Genomic DNA, 18,964 nt, shown 5'->3' on the forward strand with positions numbered 1-18,964 from the left:
AATATCTAAATTCGCTAATAACTTGGCCAATAAGCGTTTAATCAAGAATAGGAGCTCGATCAGTGATCACTCATATTTCTGAACAAAAATCGATTTTTTATATAAAAACTCAAAATATCTAAATTCGCTAATAACTTGGCCAATAAGCGTTTAATCAAGAAAAGGAGCTTGATAAGTGCTCAATTAATTTTCTGGCCAAAAATCGATTTTTTATATAAAAACTCAAAATATCTAAATTCCCTAATAACTTGGCCAATAAGCTTTTAATCAAGAAAAGGAGCTCGATCTGTGATCACACATATTTCTGAACGAAAATCGATCTAAAAGCGTAAAGCACAGATCCTCGAATAAGCTCCATCTTTGTATAGCCCTTTCCGTCCCTGCCTACACAAATGTTTAGGTAAATTTAACGTATGTTAGTGATGGAAAGGGATAGCCCAATATGTTGTAAGTACGTACAATGCGTCTTTACTATCACTCTGTAAATAACGTCAAAGTTTTCACTTTTCTAAACAAAAGATCAGATTTCGGAACACATTTTAACCGTTTTAGGAATTTTGTTATTTGAAAATAAAAAATTGCGAAAATTATAATGCCATTGATTTAAGGACATTTGGAGCTATAATAATTCCAAATTTTGTTATGATAACTTTAAGCGTTAAAATTTTACATTAATTCAAATTTAATATTTTACTTCATGGAAAATCTCAAGTTTTGTTACAATTTTGTCACTGCCATAAATATCCGAATATGGAGGAATTTTAATACTTTTTTTTGGTCAAATATAGTTCTATATGTTAAACATACAAAGTATTCCTTTAGTTTATGATAATTACTTCACAATTACTGGGAATTTTTTTTTACTACCACAAAAAAACCTCTACAAAATAGTTAAACCAAAATTGGTTATACTAAACGCCACGCCATATTTGCCAAATTTCAATATTTTGCAAAAAAATCAAACTAAATATCGAAGAGTTAACCATATAATAAATGTTCACTGACCAATTCCTCAAAATAAAATAAACAGCGCGTAGAAAAGAAAAGACAAAAAGCCCAAAATAAAACTCACGATTCATATGTATAAAAAAAAAAAAAAAAAAAAAACAAATCAGTATGACGATGAAGTAACTCCATACAAACCAGCTAGAACACATTATGAATGTTAAATTAAAACCGAAATCGGACGTTTAAACGGATAGATAGATGGATGATATTAATAAAACAATGGCTACAATTATTATAGAGGAATAGGAACAACAATTATTGTGCGATGATGATTATCATTAAAAACAGCAACAAAATTAAAAAAAAAATATCCAAAACGGCAGCAACAAATATCAAAGAAATTGAAACTACTCGTACATTTATTTATTTGCGATTTCAGTTTGATGTTGTTGTTGTTTTATTATAATTTTATTTTTATTTAAATTTTTGCACTACCATTATTCCTGTGCCAACGAAAAGGTATATAAATCTAACACAAATCTAGGGAAAGACATCATTTCTTTGGTGGAAACTTAAGTGTTAAGTTTAGCTCCAGTGCTGATCAGTTTCTATTCGCGAATTCAAACTCAAAATTTTTCAAACAAGCATATCCCATAAAAAAATACTTTTTTTTGTTTAAAGGATAAATTTATTAAAAAATCAAAATCAAAATGAAATTCAGTGCTACTCTTGCTTTGGCTGTTATTGTCGGCCTCGTTGCCTGCACCAGTGCCTTCCCAGCTCAAAAAAGTATGTGTTAAATATATAAGTATAAACAAAAATATAAATTTAAAGTGATATTTTGTAATAAAAAAAAAAATATTGAAAAAATAAGTGAAAAATTTGTACATCTTAAAAAACAAAGTTTTTCGGTTAAATTCATATAAAAAAATCAAAATTAAATGTATTTGAGAACCACAGAATCCACATAAACATTCAAAATTAAGAAGCTTTTCGGAAAATTTAATTCAAAATTAGTGCCTGGCAGTTAATCCCAAAAACTTTTCCAAAAAATTATCGAAAAAAATAATTTTTTTAGATTCACAACAACGTCAAGTTTTAGATTCTCCTAAAATTTTAGTGAAATCCCCGAATTTTTATAGCCAAATTCCATCCGGTTTAAACAAAATTCAAAACAAAAAAAATTCAAAATTTTCTTCTTTGCACAAAACTTTGATTTCAAGAAAAGTATCTTAAAATTCAAGTATTTTAAACTCTTTAAACTGTAGTAAATATCATTTCAAAATTTTGAATAAATCGACCCTGTTTTAAAGCCCAATATCGGTCCTGCTTAAACAACATTCAGAAAAATATCTGAAAATGTTCTACTTTATACAAAACCTTGATTTGTGACAGAATTTTTAAGAAAACTTTCAATAAAATCAAATATTTTAAACTCTTGAAACTGTATGAAATATCATTTCAAAATTTTGAACAAATCGTCCATGTTTTAAAGCCCAATATCGGTCCTACTTAAACATCATTCAGAAAAATATTTCAAAATTATTTTTTTTACATAAAACTTCGTTTTGTGAAAGATTTTTTAAGAAAACATCCAATAAAATCAAATATTTTAAACTCTTGAAACTGTATGAAATATCATTTCAAAATTTTGAACAAATCGTCCATGTTTTAAAGCCCAAAATCGGTCCTACTTAAACATCATTCAGAAAAATATTTCCAAATTTATTTTTTTTATTTTTTTTGTTTTGTGAAAAACTATTCAAGATAACATTCAAAAAAATCAAACATTTTAAACTCTTTAGAGAATATTAAATATCAAATCAAAATTTTGAACAAATCGGTCAAGTTTCAGGGCCCGAAAATCGGTTCTGTTTAAAAATTGTTCAAAAAAATATCTCAAAGTTTATTTTTTTACATAAAACTTTGTTTTGTGAAAGATTTTTTAAGAAAACTTCCAATAAAATCAAACATTTTAAACTCTTTGGAGAGCATTAAATATCATTTCAAAATTTTGAACAAATCGACCATGTTTTAAAGCCCAATATCGGTCCTGCTTAAACAACATTCAGAAAAATATTTCCAAATTTATTTTTTTACTTAAAACTTTGTTTTATGAAAATCTTTTCAAGAAAACTTTCTAAAAAATCCAAAATTTTAAACTCTTTACAGAATATTAAATATCTATTCAAAATTTTGAATAAATCAGTCAAGTTTCAGGGCCCAAAAATCGGTTCTGTTTAAAAATTGTTCAAACAAATATCTGAAAATCTTCTGCTCTATACAAAACATTGATTTGTGACAGACTTTTCAAGAAAACTTCATAAAAAATTAAACATTTTAAACTCTTTAAACGGTATTACATATCAATTCAAAATTTTCAACAACTCGGCCAAGTTTTAGGTCCCAAACTCGACCCTCTTAAAAAAACATTAAGAAAAATTTCTCAAAATTTAATTTGTTACACAAAACTTCGATTTGTAAAAGACTTTTCAAGAAATCTATTTAAAAAATCAAGTACTTTTAAATCCTTAAACAGTATTTAATATCATTTGAAAATTTTGAACAAATCGGCCAAGTTTTAGGCCCGAATTCAGCCCTAATTTAACAAATTTCGGAAAATTGTAGCAATAATTCCCCCTTTACACAAAATATTAATTTGTGAAAAACTTTTAAAGAATTTTTTTCAAAAACATAAACGTTTTTAAATCCTTAAACCGAATTAAATATCATTTCAAAATTTTGTTCAAATCGGCCATGTTTTTGGGGCCAAACTCAGACCTGTTTAAAAAGCAATCAGAAAAATATATCAAAATTCCTCTTTTAAAATTGCCATTTGTGAAAACCTTTTAAAAAATCAAAGATTTTAAACTCTTTAAACAGTTTTAAATATCATTTCAAAATTTTGTTCAAATCGGCCAGATTTTTGGATCCAAACTCGGTCCTGCTGAAAAAACATTCAGTAAAATTTTTCAAAATTCTCCCTTTACACAAAATATCGGTTTGTATAAAACTTTTAGACAGAATTTTCTAATTAATCAAACGTTTTAAAATCTTTAAACATTATTAAATATGATTTTAAAATGTTGGTAAAATCGGGCCAGTTAATGGTCAAAAAAGTACCAAGTTCTTCCCTAAATGATTCACAAAAGCTAAAAAACCCCACATTTTAAACAGAATCAAAATTTATTCAACATATTAATCAAAATTTAAAAATTTTTGAAGAAAATAATCATTTCACAACTGTCCAAATATATACCCTGATGTATTTAAAGTACCAAAGTACCAAATTTATGCAAAATTCTTAGCAAGCTGTACATTTGCAAAACACACTCTACAATTTTGTTATAAACCTACTCAATTCCCCATTAAGATCATAATTTTCTTTAAAACGTTGCCAAAACTCTACCCAGATGTACAAATTTTCCTTAAAAAAAGAAACCAAGCAATTCCATAGTTGTAGTATAAATTTCTAACTAAAATTAATAACTAATTAGGAATGGTTTACTACCAACGCCCTGCTCAATACTATGCTGCTCCCCAACGCATGATGTATGTTCAATATATGCACCCCTCACCATTTGCTCGTTCAACCCAAGGAGCTGAAGCTTTGGTAGCTGGTGAATCTGTTGCCACTGGTACCTATTTGCAAGGTACATTAAGCAGCCGCTTCTTAACAAAACTTCTCTAATAATAAAATTCTCTTTTTCATCTTATTACAGATTGTGATCATGCTGAAGCTGATGTTAATGTTGCCGGCCCCGCTGTTGCCTTCGAAGCTCCCGCTCCCGTTGATATTGTTGCCGAACATGGTGAAGATGTCTTGAGCGAAGCTCATGGTGTTCATGCCAGCCAAGCCGAAGCTGAAGCTTATCCCGTTGCTGAAGAAGACACCTTAACCACTTTCGAGGTGCCCGCTGATGTTGACATTGTCGCCGAAGAAAATGAAGTGTCCGATGATGCCGCCAAGGTACCACGTGAATTCAACTTGGAAGGTGCTGATGACATCAATGCCCCTGGTGAAGCTTTCGCCCCTGAAGTAGCCCCCGAAGAAGCCCCCGAAGTGCCCGCCGTTGATGTAGAAGCTCCCGTTGAATTGCCCGCTGAGGCCCCCGTTGAAGCTCCCGTCGAAGCTGCCGTAGCTCATGATTTGCCCGTTCCCGCTCCCATTGCTCCCGTTGCCAAGCCCGTCAACCGTTACTTGCCCGCCAAGAAGAAGGTCTACGTTGAATTGGACCAATCTGTTGAATCTGCCGAAGATACCGGTTTAGTTGCTGCCTCCGAAGAAGCCGATGAAGAAGAAGAAGAAGAACATGTTGCCCCCGTTGTTACACGTCGCCCCGCTCGTCGTCCCTCTGCCGGCAAGAAACCCGCCAAGGCTACTGCTCCCGCCAAGAAAGAACAGAAACCCCTTCCCGTTGGCACTTTCTTCCCCATCAACTTCGGTGGCACCAAGGGTGGCGCTATTGCCATTGCCAATTCTTTCAGCACTGGCGAAGGTGGTTCCGCTACTAGCCACGCCATCGCTTACGGTTCTCCCGATGCTGCCGCTCTCCGTGGTTGCGTCACCTGCAAGAAACATTAAATTGACTGTTGCTCCAAAGGCATTTTTTCTCTTTTTTGTATGTAATATAAGCCATTGTTCTGTGCCCTATTATTACTGGTCTTTACGACTGCTATAGTTTTCTTTTTTCTTGTTTGAATTTTATTTTTAAAAAAAAAAACCTTAAAAATGTTTTATTGATTTTATTATTTTTTTAGTCCAATTGTAAAAAAAACCAAACCCCAAAAAAATAAATAAAAAAAAAATTATCCTTTAAAAAAAAAACTAAATGAATTTTGAATTTTGAACTCCGAAATTTGTAAGCTAAATAGAAGCTATACTATATGGGATTGGAGTTAAACTGGGATTCTAAAAAGAACTACGATTGAAGCTAAACTTGGACTCTACCAAGACCTGTAATGGAATCTAAACTGGGACTCTAAAAAGAACAACGATTGAAGCTAAACTGGGACTCTACTAAGACCTGTAATGGAAGCTAACTGACTGAAGCTAAACTGGGACTCTAAAACAACCTAAGATTGAAGCTAAACTGGGACTTTAAAACGCCCTAAGATTAAAGCTAAATTGGGACCCTACCAAGACCTGTAATGGAAGCTAAACTGGGACTCTAAACAGAACTATGACCTGTAATGGAAGCTAACTGACTGAAGCTAAACTGGGGCTCTAAAACGACCTAATATTGAAGCTAAACTGGGACTTTAAAACGGCTAGAATTGAAAATAACTGGGACTCTAAAACGACCTATGACTGAAGCTAAACTGGGACTCTAAACTGACCTAAGATTGAAGCTAAACTGGTGCTCTAAAACGGCCTAAGATTGAAGCTAAACTGGGACTTTAAAACTACCTACGATTGAAGCTAAACTGGGACTCTAAAATGCCCTAAGGTTGAAGCTAAACTGGGACTTTAAAATGACCTACGATTGAAGCTAAACTGGGACTCTAAAACGGCCTAAGATTGAAGCTAAACTGGGACTCTAAAACGACCTAAGATTGAAGCTAAACTGGAACTCTAAAACTACCTAAGATTGAAGCTAAACTGGTGCTCTAAAACGGTCTAAGATTGAAGCTAAACTGGAACTTTAAAATGACCTACGATTGAAGCTAAACTGGGACTCTAAAACGACATAAGATTGAAGCTGAACTTGAACTCTAAAACGACCTACGATTAAAGCTTAACTGGAACTACAAAACGACATACGATTGAAGATAAACTGGTACTAAAAATAGACTCTAAAACGCCCTAAGACAGCTACACTGGGACTTTAAAATTACCTACGATTGAAGGTAAGACAGCTACACTGGGACTTTAACCTTCGCTTTACCAAAGGTTTTTTATGTACATGGTTTACCAATACCCACCCGGGTGACACTACACTTCTATAAATATATGCGACGAACGAAATTTTAAAAAATTGAAAATACCTTATAAAAAGTTTAAATTGGTTCTATTAAATTCTATAGAACTCTAGAATTTGTTCAGTGAGTACAAATTTCATTTAAATCGAAACAAAATTAAAAAAAATATTAAACCAATAAAATCGATGTGGTGGGTATTGGTAAAGCGAAGGTTAAAATTACCTACGATTGAAGCTAAATTGAGACTCTAAAACGCCCTAAGACTGAAGCTAAATTAGGACTCTAAAACGTCCTATGACTGAAGCTAAACTGGGACTCTAAAACGACCTACGATTGAAACTAAACTGTGACTCTAAAACGACCTATGACTGATGCTAAACTGGGACTCTAAAACGACATACGATTGAAGCTAAACTGTGACTTTAAAATGACCTACGATTGAAGCTAAACTAGGACTCTAAATCGACCTAAGATTGAAGCTAAACTGGGATTTTAAATGGCCTACGATTGAAGCTAAACTGGGACTCTAAAACGCCCTAAGATTGAAGCTAAACTGGGACTCTAATATGTCCTACGATTGAAATTGAACTGGAACTCTAAAATGACCTAAGATTGAAGCTAAACTGGGATTCTAAAACGACCTAAGATTGAAATTGAACTGGGACTCTACAACGACCTAAGATTGAACCTAAACAGGGACTCTAAATCGACCTATGATTGAAGCTAAACTGGGACTATACAACGCCCTATGACTGAAGCTAAACTGGGACTCTAAAACGACCTAAGATTGAAGCTAAACTGGGATTCTAAAACGCCCTAAGACTGAAGCTAAATTAGGACTCTAAAACGCCCTATGACTGAAGCTAAACTGGGACTCTTCAACGCCCTATGACTGAAGCTAAACTGGGGTTCTAAAACGACCTAAGGTTGAAGCTAAACTGGGACTATACAACGCCCTATGACTGAAGCTAAACTGAGACTCAAAAACGCCCTAAGATGAAGCTAAACTGGGACTCTAAAACGGCCTAAGATTGAAGCTAAACTGGGACTCTAAAACGACCTAAGATTGAAGCTAAACTGGGACTCTAAAACGACCTAAGATTGAAGCTAAACTGGGACTCTAAAACGCCCTAAGACTGAAGCTAAACTGGGACTCCAAAACGCCGTATGACTGAAGCCAAACTGGGGCTCTAAAACGACCTAAGATTGAAGCTAAATTGGGACTCTAAAACGCCCTAAGACTGAAGCTAAACTGGGACTCCAAAACGCCGTATGACTTAAGCCAAACTGGGGCTCTAAAACGACCTAAGATTGAAGCCAAATTGGGACTCTAAATCGGCCTAAGACTGAAGCTAAATTGGGACTCTAATATGTCCTACAATTGAAGCTAAACTGGAACTCTAAAACGACCTAAGATTAAAGCTAAACTGGAACTCTAAAACGACCTAAGATTGAAGCTAAACTGGGACTCTAAAACGCCCTAAGACTGAAGCGAAATTAGGACTCTAAAACGCCCTAAGACTGAAGCTAAACTGGGACTCCAAAACGCCCTATGACTGAAGCTAAATTGGGATTCTAAAACGACCTAAGATTGAAGTTAAACTGGGACTCTAAAACGACCTAAGATTGAAGCTAATCTGGGACTCTAATATGTCCTACGATTGAAGCTAAACTGGAACTCTAAAATGACCTAAGATTGAAGCTAAACTGGGATTCTAAAACGACCTAAGATTGAAATTGAACTGGGACTCTACAACGACCTAAGATTGAAGCTAAACAGGGACTCTACAACGACCTACGGTTGAAGCTAAACTGGGTCTTTAAAACAACTTACGATTGAAGCTAAACTGGGACTCTAAAAATACCAACGATTGCTGCTAAAATATATCCTACTTTTCAATTTTATATCTCTGAAATTTTGGCCTCTTTAAGACTTTTTTTCATTTAAAGAAAAATGCATTTAATGTATTTTGTTTTAAACTTTGTTCAAAAAGGAAGTTCGATATTTCATTTTTTTTTTTTTCATTTATTTATAGTTATTTTTTATAGATTTTTCTTTTAACATTCAAGGTGCAATTTGTTGTTTGTATTTATTGTATATCAGATATAATTAAAATTTTATTGATTTACTTTTTTGTTTATATAATTTTGTTTTAAATAATATATTGACAACTTGTTGTATATTGCAATATTTTAACTTAATTTATTTATACTTTTTTTAAATGGAAATTTTGGTTCAATTAGAAATTGAAAAAAGGAATTCTGTTTGTTTGAAACAAAAACAGTATTAAAGGTTTGAAGGCATTATAAAAAAAAACAACGAAAGCTGAATAAATATTAAATTTGTTTAATTAAAAGAATCAAATAAAAAAACCTTAAATTAGTTGAGTATAGAAAGCATTAAAAACAAGACCTTTATTTAAATAAAACAAAAGAAGTTTTAAAATAATAATTTACCACAAAAAAAAAGAAAAAAACAATATCTAAATCATGAATTTGGTTTAAAATAAGAATTAAAATGGAAATTGTTTAATGTATATTAGTTAAAAGACAACAGAAATGCTTATAAGAAACAAACAAACACTATCAGTAACCATATTTATCTTGTAAAGAAGACATAACATCATTGGCCAAAGAGCTTAAACGTCCGGCAACTTTGTGCACACCCTGGCGTACACTTTCCTTGACTTCATCTAAATCGGGAGTTTGGAAATTGGCAGCAGTATTGTAGCCTAAAACAGATATAATAACTAAACAAATTGAAAATCTTAGTTTTCTAAAGATTCCTACCTCTGGGCCCTTGTCCTGGACTAGTGCCATCACCAAAATAATCCGAAGACGATATGGCTCTTGAGCCCTGGAATCTAGACAAGTTAGCACTAACATCTGGCTGCGATTGACTTTCGGAGAAATATTGATCGGAGCCAAAACCTTTAGCACTGCCGAATTTCTTTTGAGCCGCATTATCTTCATAATTATTTGAGTTTTTCTGTTGTGTTGAGCTCGTTTTACGTGCATAACTGCTGTCATAGCTGGTGGAGGAAGGCAGCGTTGTTTTTGGTTTAGGCTTTGTGTTGGCTGAATCGCCGCCAGCGCCTCCGTTATTGCCAAACATTGAAGTTATATTGGAGTGTGTTGAGCCAATGGGTTCGATGCTTTCAAAACCCATCATTTCCAATTCATGTTTATCAATTTTACTGCTGCCACTGTTGGAGGAGAGACCATTGCCGCCCCCACCACCACCGCTGCTGCTTCCGCTATACATGCTAGTCGAATAGTCATTGAAGAAGCTGTCATTATCGAAGGCCGACAACTTGTTTAGGGTCGATGATGTCGATGATGATGAGTTATTGGAATTTTTGGGTGCTGGAGCTTGTTGTATGGTCTCCATGTCACTTAGAACGGAATGGGAAATGTCAGCGCTAAAAAGGGAAGTAAGAGAGAATTTATAGAAACAAGAATATAGCACTTTACATAGTGATAATTTAGCTAAACCTAAACAGACCTACGATTTAAGCTAAACTGGGACTCTAAACAGAGCAACGAATGAAGCTAAACTGGGACTCTGAACAGACCTACCAACGAAGCTAAACTGGGACTCTGATTGAAGCTAAACTGGGACTCTAAACAGAGCTACGAATGAAGCAAAACTGGGAATCTGAACAGACCTACCAATGAAGCTAAACTGGGACTCTGATTCAAGCTAAAGATCTACGATTGAAGGATCTATGATTGCAGCTAAACTGAAACTCTAAACAGACCTAGAAATGAAGCTAAACTGAGACTCTAAAAATACCTGCGATTGAAGCTAAACTTAGACTATAAAAAGACCTACGATTGAAGGTAAACTGGGACTATAGAAAGACCTACGACTGAAGCTAAACTGGGATTTAAAAAGACCTACGATTGACGCTAAACTGGGACTCTACAAATACCTGCAATTGAAGCTAAACTGAGTCTCTGAAAAGACCTACGATTGAAGCTAAACTGGGACTCTACAAAGACCTGCAATTGAAGCAAAACTGCAACTCTAAAAAGACCTATGATTGAAGCTAAACTGGGACTCTTCAAAGACATGTAATGGAAGCTAAACTGGGACTATAAAAAGACCAATGATTGAAGCTAAACTGGCCTACGATTGAAGCTAAACAGGACTTTAAAAAGACCTACTATTGAAGCTAAACTGGGACTCTGAAAATACCTACGATTAATTCTAAACTGGGACTAAAAAAGACCAACGACTGAAGCTCAACTGGGACTCTACATAGACCTGTAATGGAAGCTAAACTGGGACTCTAAACAGACCTACGATTGAAGCTAAACTGGGACTATAAAAAGACTCTATAAGGGACTCTACAAAGACCTGGAATTGGAGTTAAACTGGGGCTCTGAAAAGACCTGGAATTGGAGTTAAATTGTGACTCAAAAAGACCTACGATTGAAGCTAAACTTGGACTCTACAGAGACCTGGGATTGTAGTTAAACTGTGACTGTAAAAAGATCTATGATTGAAGCTAAACTGGCCTACGATTGAAGCTAAACAGGACTTTAAAAAGACCTACTATTGAAGCTAAACTGGGACTCTGAAAATACCTACGATTAATTCTAAACTGGGACTAAAAAAGACCAACGACTGAAGCTCATCTGGGACTCTACATAGACCTGTAATGGAAGCTAAACTGGGACTCTAAACAGACCTACGATTGAAGCTAAACTGGGACTATAAAAATACCTACGATTGAAGCCAAACTGGGACTATAAAAAGACCTACGATTGAAGCTAAACTGGGACTATAAAAAGACCTACGATTGAAGCCAAACTGGGACTATAAAAAGACCTACGATTGAAGCTAAACTGGGTCTCTAAAAAAACATACGATTGGAGCTAAACTGGGACTATAAAAAGACTAGCGATTGAAGCTAAACTGGGGCTCTGAAAAGACCTACGACTGAAGCTAAACTAGGGCAGTAAAAAAACCTACGAATGAAGCTAAACTGGGCCTCTGAAATTACCTACGATTGATACTAAACTGGGACTCTGAAAAGACCTACGATTGAAGCTAAACTTTAATAATAAAATTCTTATTTTTATTTGCACTTACTTTCCTTTCAAATTAAAGCCCATGCCCAAACGTTCCATTTGCTTGGCCTTCATCGGATCGATGGACTTTAATTTGCTCTCCTGCTGCGATTGTTTCAGCGACAAATCCTGATAGGCCAAACGCATGCTGGCCACAGATTCAAGTTCCTCTTCGGCGGTCAGAGGTTTGTCAGGCACAATTGGAGCATCTTTCAATTGATTGGCCATATTGGCACGTTGTTCAATTTCAGCAAAATTTGTTTTAACTTTAGTAGCACCTAAGCCGCCTGTTTTGCGGGCACCCAACTGAAAAAAATTATAATAAAAATTAATCAAAAATTGTTGTGTATAAACAATAATAAAGACCTACCCCCGATTTTTTGGGTTGCATTTTGCGTACTCCTATTCCTGAAGTCATGGTATGTTGTGGTACTACCGAATTTAATAAATCTACACTAGGAGCACCCGATAAAGTATCAGCAGCGGTGGGTTTGTCACTTGTAGATGACGTTAAAGTCTTGACAGGTAAATCAATCTAAGAAAATATAAATAAAAAGATAAATTTTGTTAAAAAAAAAGAAGAAGGTATTGTTTAACAATTTATATAAAAAAACTTATCTTTATTAAAAAGGCATGCTACTTGAAAATTATAAATTTGTGAAAGCTAGTGCATTTTGTGATTGAGAGTTCAATTAAAACTTACCTTTTTCGTATTATTGCTATCGCTATTGCTAGCGGCGAAAAATGCATCTTTATCATTATGGCATTGGGCAAAGAAATCTTCCTCTTCTTTGGCATTCTCATTACTTTCCGTTTTTTCTTGGTGATTATCCAAATAAAGCTGCTCTCCATAATTATTTAACAAACCAATGTGGAGTAATTGGGAAGTAATTGTTAATATAAACAATATTAGTTTGTGTAGTTGTGTGTTTTAGCAGAATTTTGATTTAAAACAATTAAATAAACAAAAAAATCAACAAAATATAAAAACAAATATTAATAAAAATTAACTTAAAACGAATAAAATAACAAATGCAACAAAATTGTAAACAATAAGCAAAGACACAAACCATTAGTGAGAAAAGGTTGTCTTAATAGAAACGGATTTTAGAACCAAAATATTAAAAGAGAACTTCTTTTCTTTTAAGTTTTATTAAATCATTCTTAATATGAATTTTTATATTCTTAAAGTGCAAGATTATTAACTTTACATCAATGAATCATTATTTATTATTAACCTTAGCAAACATTTCTTAACACTCAACACCTCATTTTATTTATAACTTTTTTTCTATACAAGTGATTAAATCATATTTGAATCTAACACTTAAGGTGTAGCCTTTAACATTTAAAGATCTACAAAATGTGCATGTTAATTTAGAAGTTTGTTTAATTATAAAGTGCTAAAAATTCCCATTAAAAACAATAAATAGAGACCAAAACGTGTGGGGAATAATTATAGGAATGGAAAAATAATTGGAAATAAAATGTAGGAATAATTGGATATGTTTTTAAAAAAATTGAAATCAATTTCTAAAAGGATTTGAATTAAAGTATTTCAAATTGAAAATTGAAGGTATCTATGTAGTAATAGTTTAGCTTGAATTGGTGGACCTGAATAGCTTCAAATGGCAATGTAAAGCTCTACATATTGACATATTTTAGATTAAAATGTAGCCAATTACCATATAATAAATCAGATTTTTGTCATTTTACACGTACACAGCCCGAATGTTAACAAAAGAGTGTAAAAATAGACACATTTCATTCAGTTCCTTGATGTTGTTGCAGATCCCAGCAGTTAAGCAAGTTGCGCTTAAACACAGTAACTGTCACAAATGTCTTATCACTTGACTGACTCCAATTTATATATTTTGGCATTTGACACGAATGTGCTCTTTATAGTGCAGAGAGAAGACAACTGGTTCCTTTATACATACCAAGTAATCTAGCGTGAAGACAATTATAACTGCAGTGTCTCTAAGTAATCTAGAGTGTAGTCACTTTAAACGTTTTGTGAGAGTTTCGTACAAACTGGTTTTATATTATGTTGATATAATTCTCATTCAGTTTTTTTTTCCTTGAGTATACTGACATCACGTGTAACCTAGCGCGTAGTCTTTTGACACTTTATTGTATCAAAAATATTGATCAGACTGTAAATAGCAAAGATATAACGAAAAATTTAAAAAAAAAAATAAAATATTTTTTTTGGAACTGCCTTGCAGAACTACATTATACGGGTGTACCGGGAATTCAAAAAAACGTAAGCCACATAGCATAAAGTGTACCTTGAAAAAAATAGTTTTTTTGTATAAATTGACCGAGAAGACCGTAAAACAAGGCGGTGGATCCATCATGATATGGGGGTATTTCTCATCATCTGGTGTCGGTCAAATACATTGGATTAATAACAAAATAAGCCTCCTGGACTATGTAAATATATTGCAAAGTATAATGCTTCCATTTGCTGAGAAAGAGATGCCCTTCAGATAAGAGTTTCAGCAGGACAATGATCCGAAGCTCTCCTCAAAATTGACAAAAGACTGGTTTGCTGTCAACAAAGTACCTCTTATGGAATGGCCTTCGCATTCACCGGAGCTTAACACAATGACAAGGACGTTTGCAAAGAAATTGGTTGATTCCAAAATTTATAAAATAAAATAATTGTTTAACAAAAAATATAAAGATGTGCCTCTAAAAATTTAATCCTTTTACGCGTTTCTATTATTTTTTCCAGTAAAAATATTGACTCTTCACATTGTTAGTCATATAATGTATTTAAATATAAATGAAAAGAGGAAAAGATTACGTTTTTTCTGATGTTCTATGTCTGATAAAAAAAAACTGCATATAAATTTTGTTTAATAAAATTAAACTTGACAAAAAAAAACACACTCGTTTGTATTATTTTTTCCAACACTGTATGTATCGGAAATTCTACCGATATTTTGAATTAAATTTTTAAATTAAAATTAATAATTTTTTACCATACAATTTTTTTCGCTAATAAATTTAAATTTTTTTTTTTTCAATTTTGTTTTACCTCAAAATATTTAAAATTTTTATTTGATTTCACGTCAAGTGAACCAACTTTTAAAATCGATGTCTTCCGATGAAATTTGCACCAAGGTTTGACCTATTGGATAGTAATTCAGATATAATTTTTGTTCAACAAGATCGGTCAAGAACTCTTGGAGTTAGAGGGGGTCATTTTGGCCAAACATGTGATGTTTCTCATCCATGTAAATTATTACCTTTTGTTCTTAGCAAAATGTGTCCCAAATAGTTTAGATAGCTATTTCTTCAATCTTTCGCAAAAAAAAAATATTTAAAAAAAATAAAAAAATTTTAATATTTTTTTTTTCCGAAATCAAAAACTTTTTGATTTTTTTTTCTCAAAATGGGCCCTTTTTTCTTAAAATAAAGCTTAGATATTTTCCTTGAGAACCTATTTGGTCTCTTAGTAGGATGCGAGTTCGATATCTATCAAAAAAAATAGTTTGTAACTTAAAACATGGAATTTTTGACTTTATTTGCTAAATCAAAAACTTTGTTGACTTTTTTTCGAATTGGGCCCTCTTTTTAATTTTTTTTTTTTGCTAAACAGAAAGCTCAGATATTTTCCTTGAAGACCTACTTAGTCGCTTAGTGGGATATCAATCAAAATAAATGTTTTGTAACTCAAAATATGCAATTTTGTACTTTTTTTTTTTGCAAAATCTAACTTTTTTTTAAAAAGCTCTTAAAGGAATGGACCTATGCTTTCATCTGAGCAAAAAAAAAAATTGGGTTATAACACCACTGCTCTTTTGTTAAATATGACTGATATTATTAGACATAATATAAATAGAAATAAATTGACATCATTGGTTTCCCTTGATCTAAGTAAGGCTTTTAATTGTATTGACTACTTTGTTTTGATAGAAAAATTAAGACCACTTTTTGTCTTCTTAGGGTGTACTTGCAAGTTAGTGTATCTGATAGCAATTAATTTGTTGATATAAATGGGACTTCTTCCTATGTTTTCTAGTATCCCTTAGGGATCCGTTTTGGGACCTCTCTGATTGCATTGATGATAGTATTTGTACTTCATTTCAATTTGCTGATGATACCCTACTATTATTTAGTTCTGATCAAGATAATGTTGATGTTCTTACGTCCAGTATTGATTTCAATATTCAGCGATTTTCTTATTGCTCTGTTCGGAGTTCATTACCCATAAACCTCTCTAAAACGAAGGCAATGCTTTTTGGTGGAACTAGGCATGATTCTTCTAGTTTTAATTTCCCTATTAATGTCCCTAATATTTAAAAAAAAAGCTAAAATCTTATTTTCAAAAAAAAAATTCAACAAAAAAAATTTTTTTTTACAAAAAATCGCTAAAATGACAAAATGTTCTAACAAAATGTGCTAATGTCACAAAAAACACGCTAAAAAAAACTTCATATATTTTACAAAAAACTCTAGTAACTAAACAAATCTCTAATTTCACAAAAATTTAAATACATAATCCAAAAAATCTCACATTTCACAAAAGAAAAGAATCATTAATTTTTCCAAAAAGTATCCAATACAAAAAAAACGCTAAAAATTAAAAAAAAAAAAAATTACAAAAACGCAACTGGCAAAAAATCACACACATTTAATTTAATTTCACAAAAATCGTAAAATAGTATAAAAAAAAAAACGCAAATTTTACATAAAGATGTAAATGCCACAAAAAACGAATGTTTTTAAAATCGCTAATATCACAAAAAACGCAAATTTCATAATAAATCACTAATATCTAAAAATATTAATTTCATAAAAAAAAATCGCTAAATCCCAGAGTTTTTATAAGCCAAGCCAGTTCACTTGCCTGTCTTATAGATACTGGTAGTAAAATTTTAAAAGAATAACATTCTAAAATTTTTCTTGGAATTTGATTTGAACACAAATATGTATAATTATATTTGTTTTAAAATTTAAAAATATTTTTTTAAAAAAAAAAATAGTCTTGAATTGTCTGCAAATAAATGTATCTGCACTTGAACATTACATAATTATTTTCAAGTTTATTGCGAGTGGAGACCCCATGTTAGTTCAACAAAAACTATGTCTCATCGAAATTATAATCAATCAATTTGTTAACTTGGTGTTTTGCTTATCAATGAAAATTATGTATTTAAAAATTGAGAAAAACCCACAAATATAATTTCCTACTTAAAATCTAATGGTCTAATTTTATAAAACGCAACGACAAACGTTAAACGAATTTTGTATGGAAAATATTAAAGTTTCAAACCTTATTCTTCATACAAATTGCTTACGTTTCAAAACGTTTCGAAAATTATTGTTAATGTTTCTTCTTATTCTAAAGAAGCTAAATATTTCAACTTTCAAATGAAATGTAAAAAAAAATGTCATTCTCTTAAATGGTTTGCATCTTAGCTAAACTTGTAAAATAACTAAAAATAAAAAAGAACTTTTCATTACCAAGATCATTATTATCGTAACAAACCTACCTTTGTACCATGTATTTTCATGGCCTGTTGAGCTAGACCGGCCAATTTATCGCGATACAGTTGAGCAGCTCGAGAATTGTACTTCTGCTGGGCATCCGTGGTGGTGCAATTGTGTTGACGGAAGAATTGGGCAGCATTGGCATTGCCACCCAATTGCATTTGACGCAGCTGCAGCCAAGTCCAATTGGTGTCCAAGTTTGTGGAACGCACAAAAGTCAAGTGGACACCCAGGCTGCGGTGTACGGCCGAACAGTCGATGCAAATGAAAACGCCATATGTGACGGTAGACCAAGTGGGAGCTTTGGCACCGCAATCGAAACAGGACTAAATTAAAAAAAAACAGTAGGTTCTTAAATATGTTAATAAAATGGTTAATATATTTATCATTTTCACAACAATTAATGTTAAATGTAGTTCATAGTGTCTTGCCAAAGAAAAAAAAGTTTATTGCCCTCATTTGTTTGTTTTAAGGACGTCATCAGTTTTTTTTAAAAAAAATTTTTGCGTGTGTGTTTATTTTAAACTCCCTTATCTTTTACCTCTACTACTACCATTGTTTAAATTTTTAGGCAAAATCTATAAAATTGTCTTAAGTTTGTGTTATTTTAGCATTTTACCTTGTTGGCTGCTTGTGAGCGTAAACGTGCAAAAACTGCTTCAATTTCTTGTTTCGTAGGACCTGTTGTTGAATTTGCCATGATTCCTCTTAAAAATGATTTTCAATAAGTTTCCTTAGCACTATTTAGTTTAGTGCTGAATCTAGTTTAATGGGGGTTTTAATTGGTTTTTTCTTGGGTTGGAGTTTTCGTTGTTTTTGTTTAAGTTTGATTTACAAAAAAAAAAAAAAGAATTTTAGAAAGACACTTCTTGCTGTAAAAATGTTGCGTTGTTTTATTAGTTTTTGTTTCTTTTGCTATTTTATACTTATTGTACAATAGTTTCTATATGGAATAGTTACAAAATTCTTGAACGTTTGCTAAATATTAAATAATTAAATTTAGTTTTTTTTATATCTTTTCTTTCTCTTGTTTCTTGTTAAAATTTTGACGTGTGTTTTTTGCTCATTTGTTTTATTCCAAAATTCCACGTTCACAACTGGAATGCATGAAATGTCAAATAAGAATGACCAGAAAAGTGATGCCAAGTTTGTAAACAACCATATATTTGGCAATGTAAACAATCAATCAGCTGGAAGTGATATCATGACAAAAACCGTTACATTTTTTAAAGTTTAAATAAAATAACGAAAATAATGCAACAAAATAATTAACAAATAAAATTATGTTTTACACAGATAAAACACTCTTTTGATATAAAAATCCATTATTACAAAAAAATATTTTTTTTCGCAGAAAATGCAATATCATTCTCCTATAAATCGAACATTTTACAAAGAAATAACAGTCATTTCTTATAAAACCTCATGTTTATAATAAACCCACAAATTTTCATCGAAAAAATAAAAATTTTACCAAAAAAATACAAAAAATGCATTACGATATACGGGA

The 18,964-nt window shown here is 32.2% G+C and overlaps 3 protein-coding genes across 4 annotated transcripts in view; 1 reads left to right on the top strand and 2 right to left on the bottom strand.

Moving 5' to 3' along the window:
- LOC135955983 (alanine--glyoxylate aminotransferase 2, mitochondrial) overlaps positions 1-18,964 on the bottom strand; it is a 382,980-nt gene that overhangs the window by 318,672 nt on the left and 45,344 nt on the right. The gene's annotated exons all lie outside the window — the stretch shown is intronic.
- On the top strand, positions 1,514-5,781 carry LOC135955302 (skin secretory protein xP2). Of its 2 annotated transcripts, XM_065505646.1 has the most exons (3): positions 1,514-1,737; positions 4,446-4,601; positions 4,671-5,781. In XM_065505646.1, the coding sequence occupies exons 1-3, from the start codon at positions 1,659-1,661 to the stop codon at positions 5,531-5,533; spliced, it is 1,098 nt and encodes a 365-aa protein (XP_065361718.1). In that variant the 5' UTR covers positions 1,514-1,658; the 3' UTR covers positions 5,534-5,781. The 2 variants fall into 2 exon arrangements, with proteins under 2 accessions (XP_065361718.1, XP_065361719.1); XM_065505647.1 differs by lacking the exon at positions 4,446-4,601.
- ArfGAP3 (ADP-ribosylation factor GTPase activating protein 3) lies at positions 8,876-18,536 on the bottom strand. Its single transcript, XM_065503260.1, has 7 exons — positions 18,074-18,536; positions 17,457-17,780; positions 12,653-12,790; positions 12,320-12,484; positions 11,972-12,255; positions 9,661-10,292; positions 8,876-9,602 (listed from the first exon to the last, which is right to left on the bottom strand). Exons 1-7 carry the CDS (start codon positions 18,152-18,154, stop codon positions 9,457-9,459), a joined length of 1,770 nt encoding a protein of 589 aa, XP_065359332.1. The 5' UTR covers positions 18,155-18,536; the 3' UTR covers positions 8,876-9,456.

This window comes from Calliphora vicina, chromosome 3, assembly GCF_958450345.1.
Source record: "Calliphora vicina chromosome 3, idCalVici1.1, whole genome shotgun sequence".
Taxonomy (NCBI): domain Eukaryota; kingdom Metazoa; phylum Arthropoda; class Insecta; order Diptera; family Calliphoridae; genus Calliphora; species Calliphora vicina.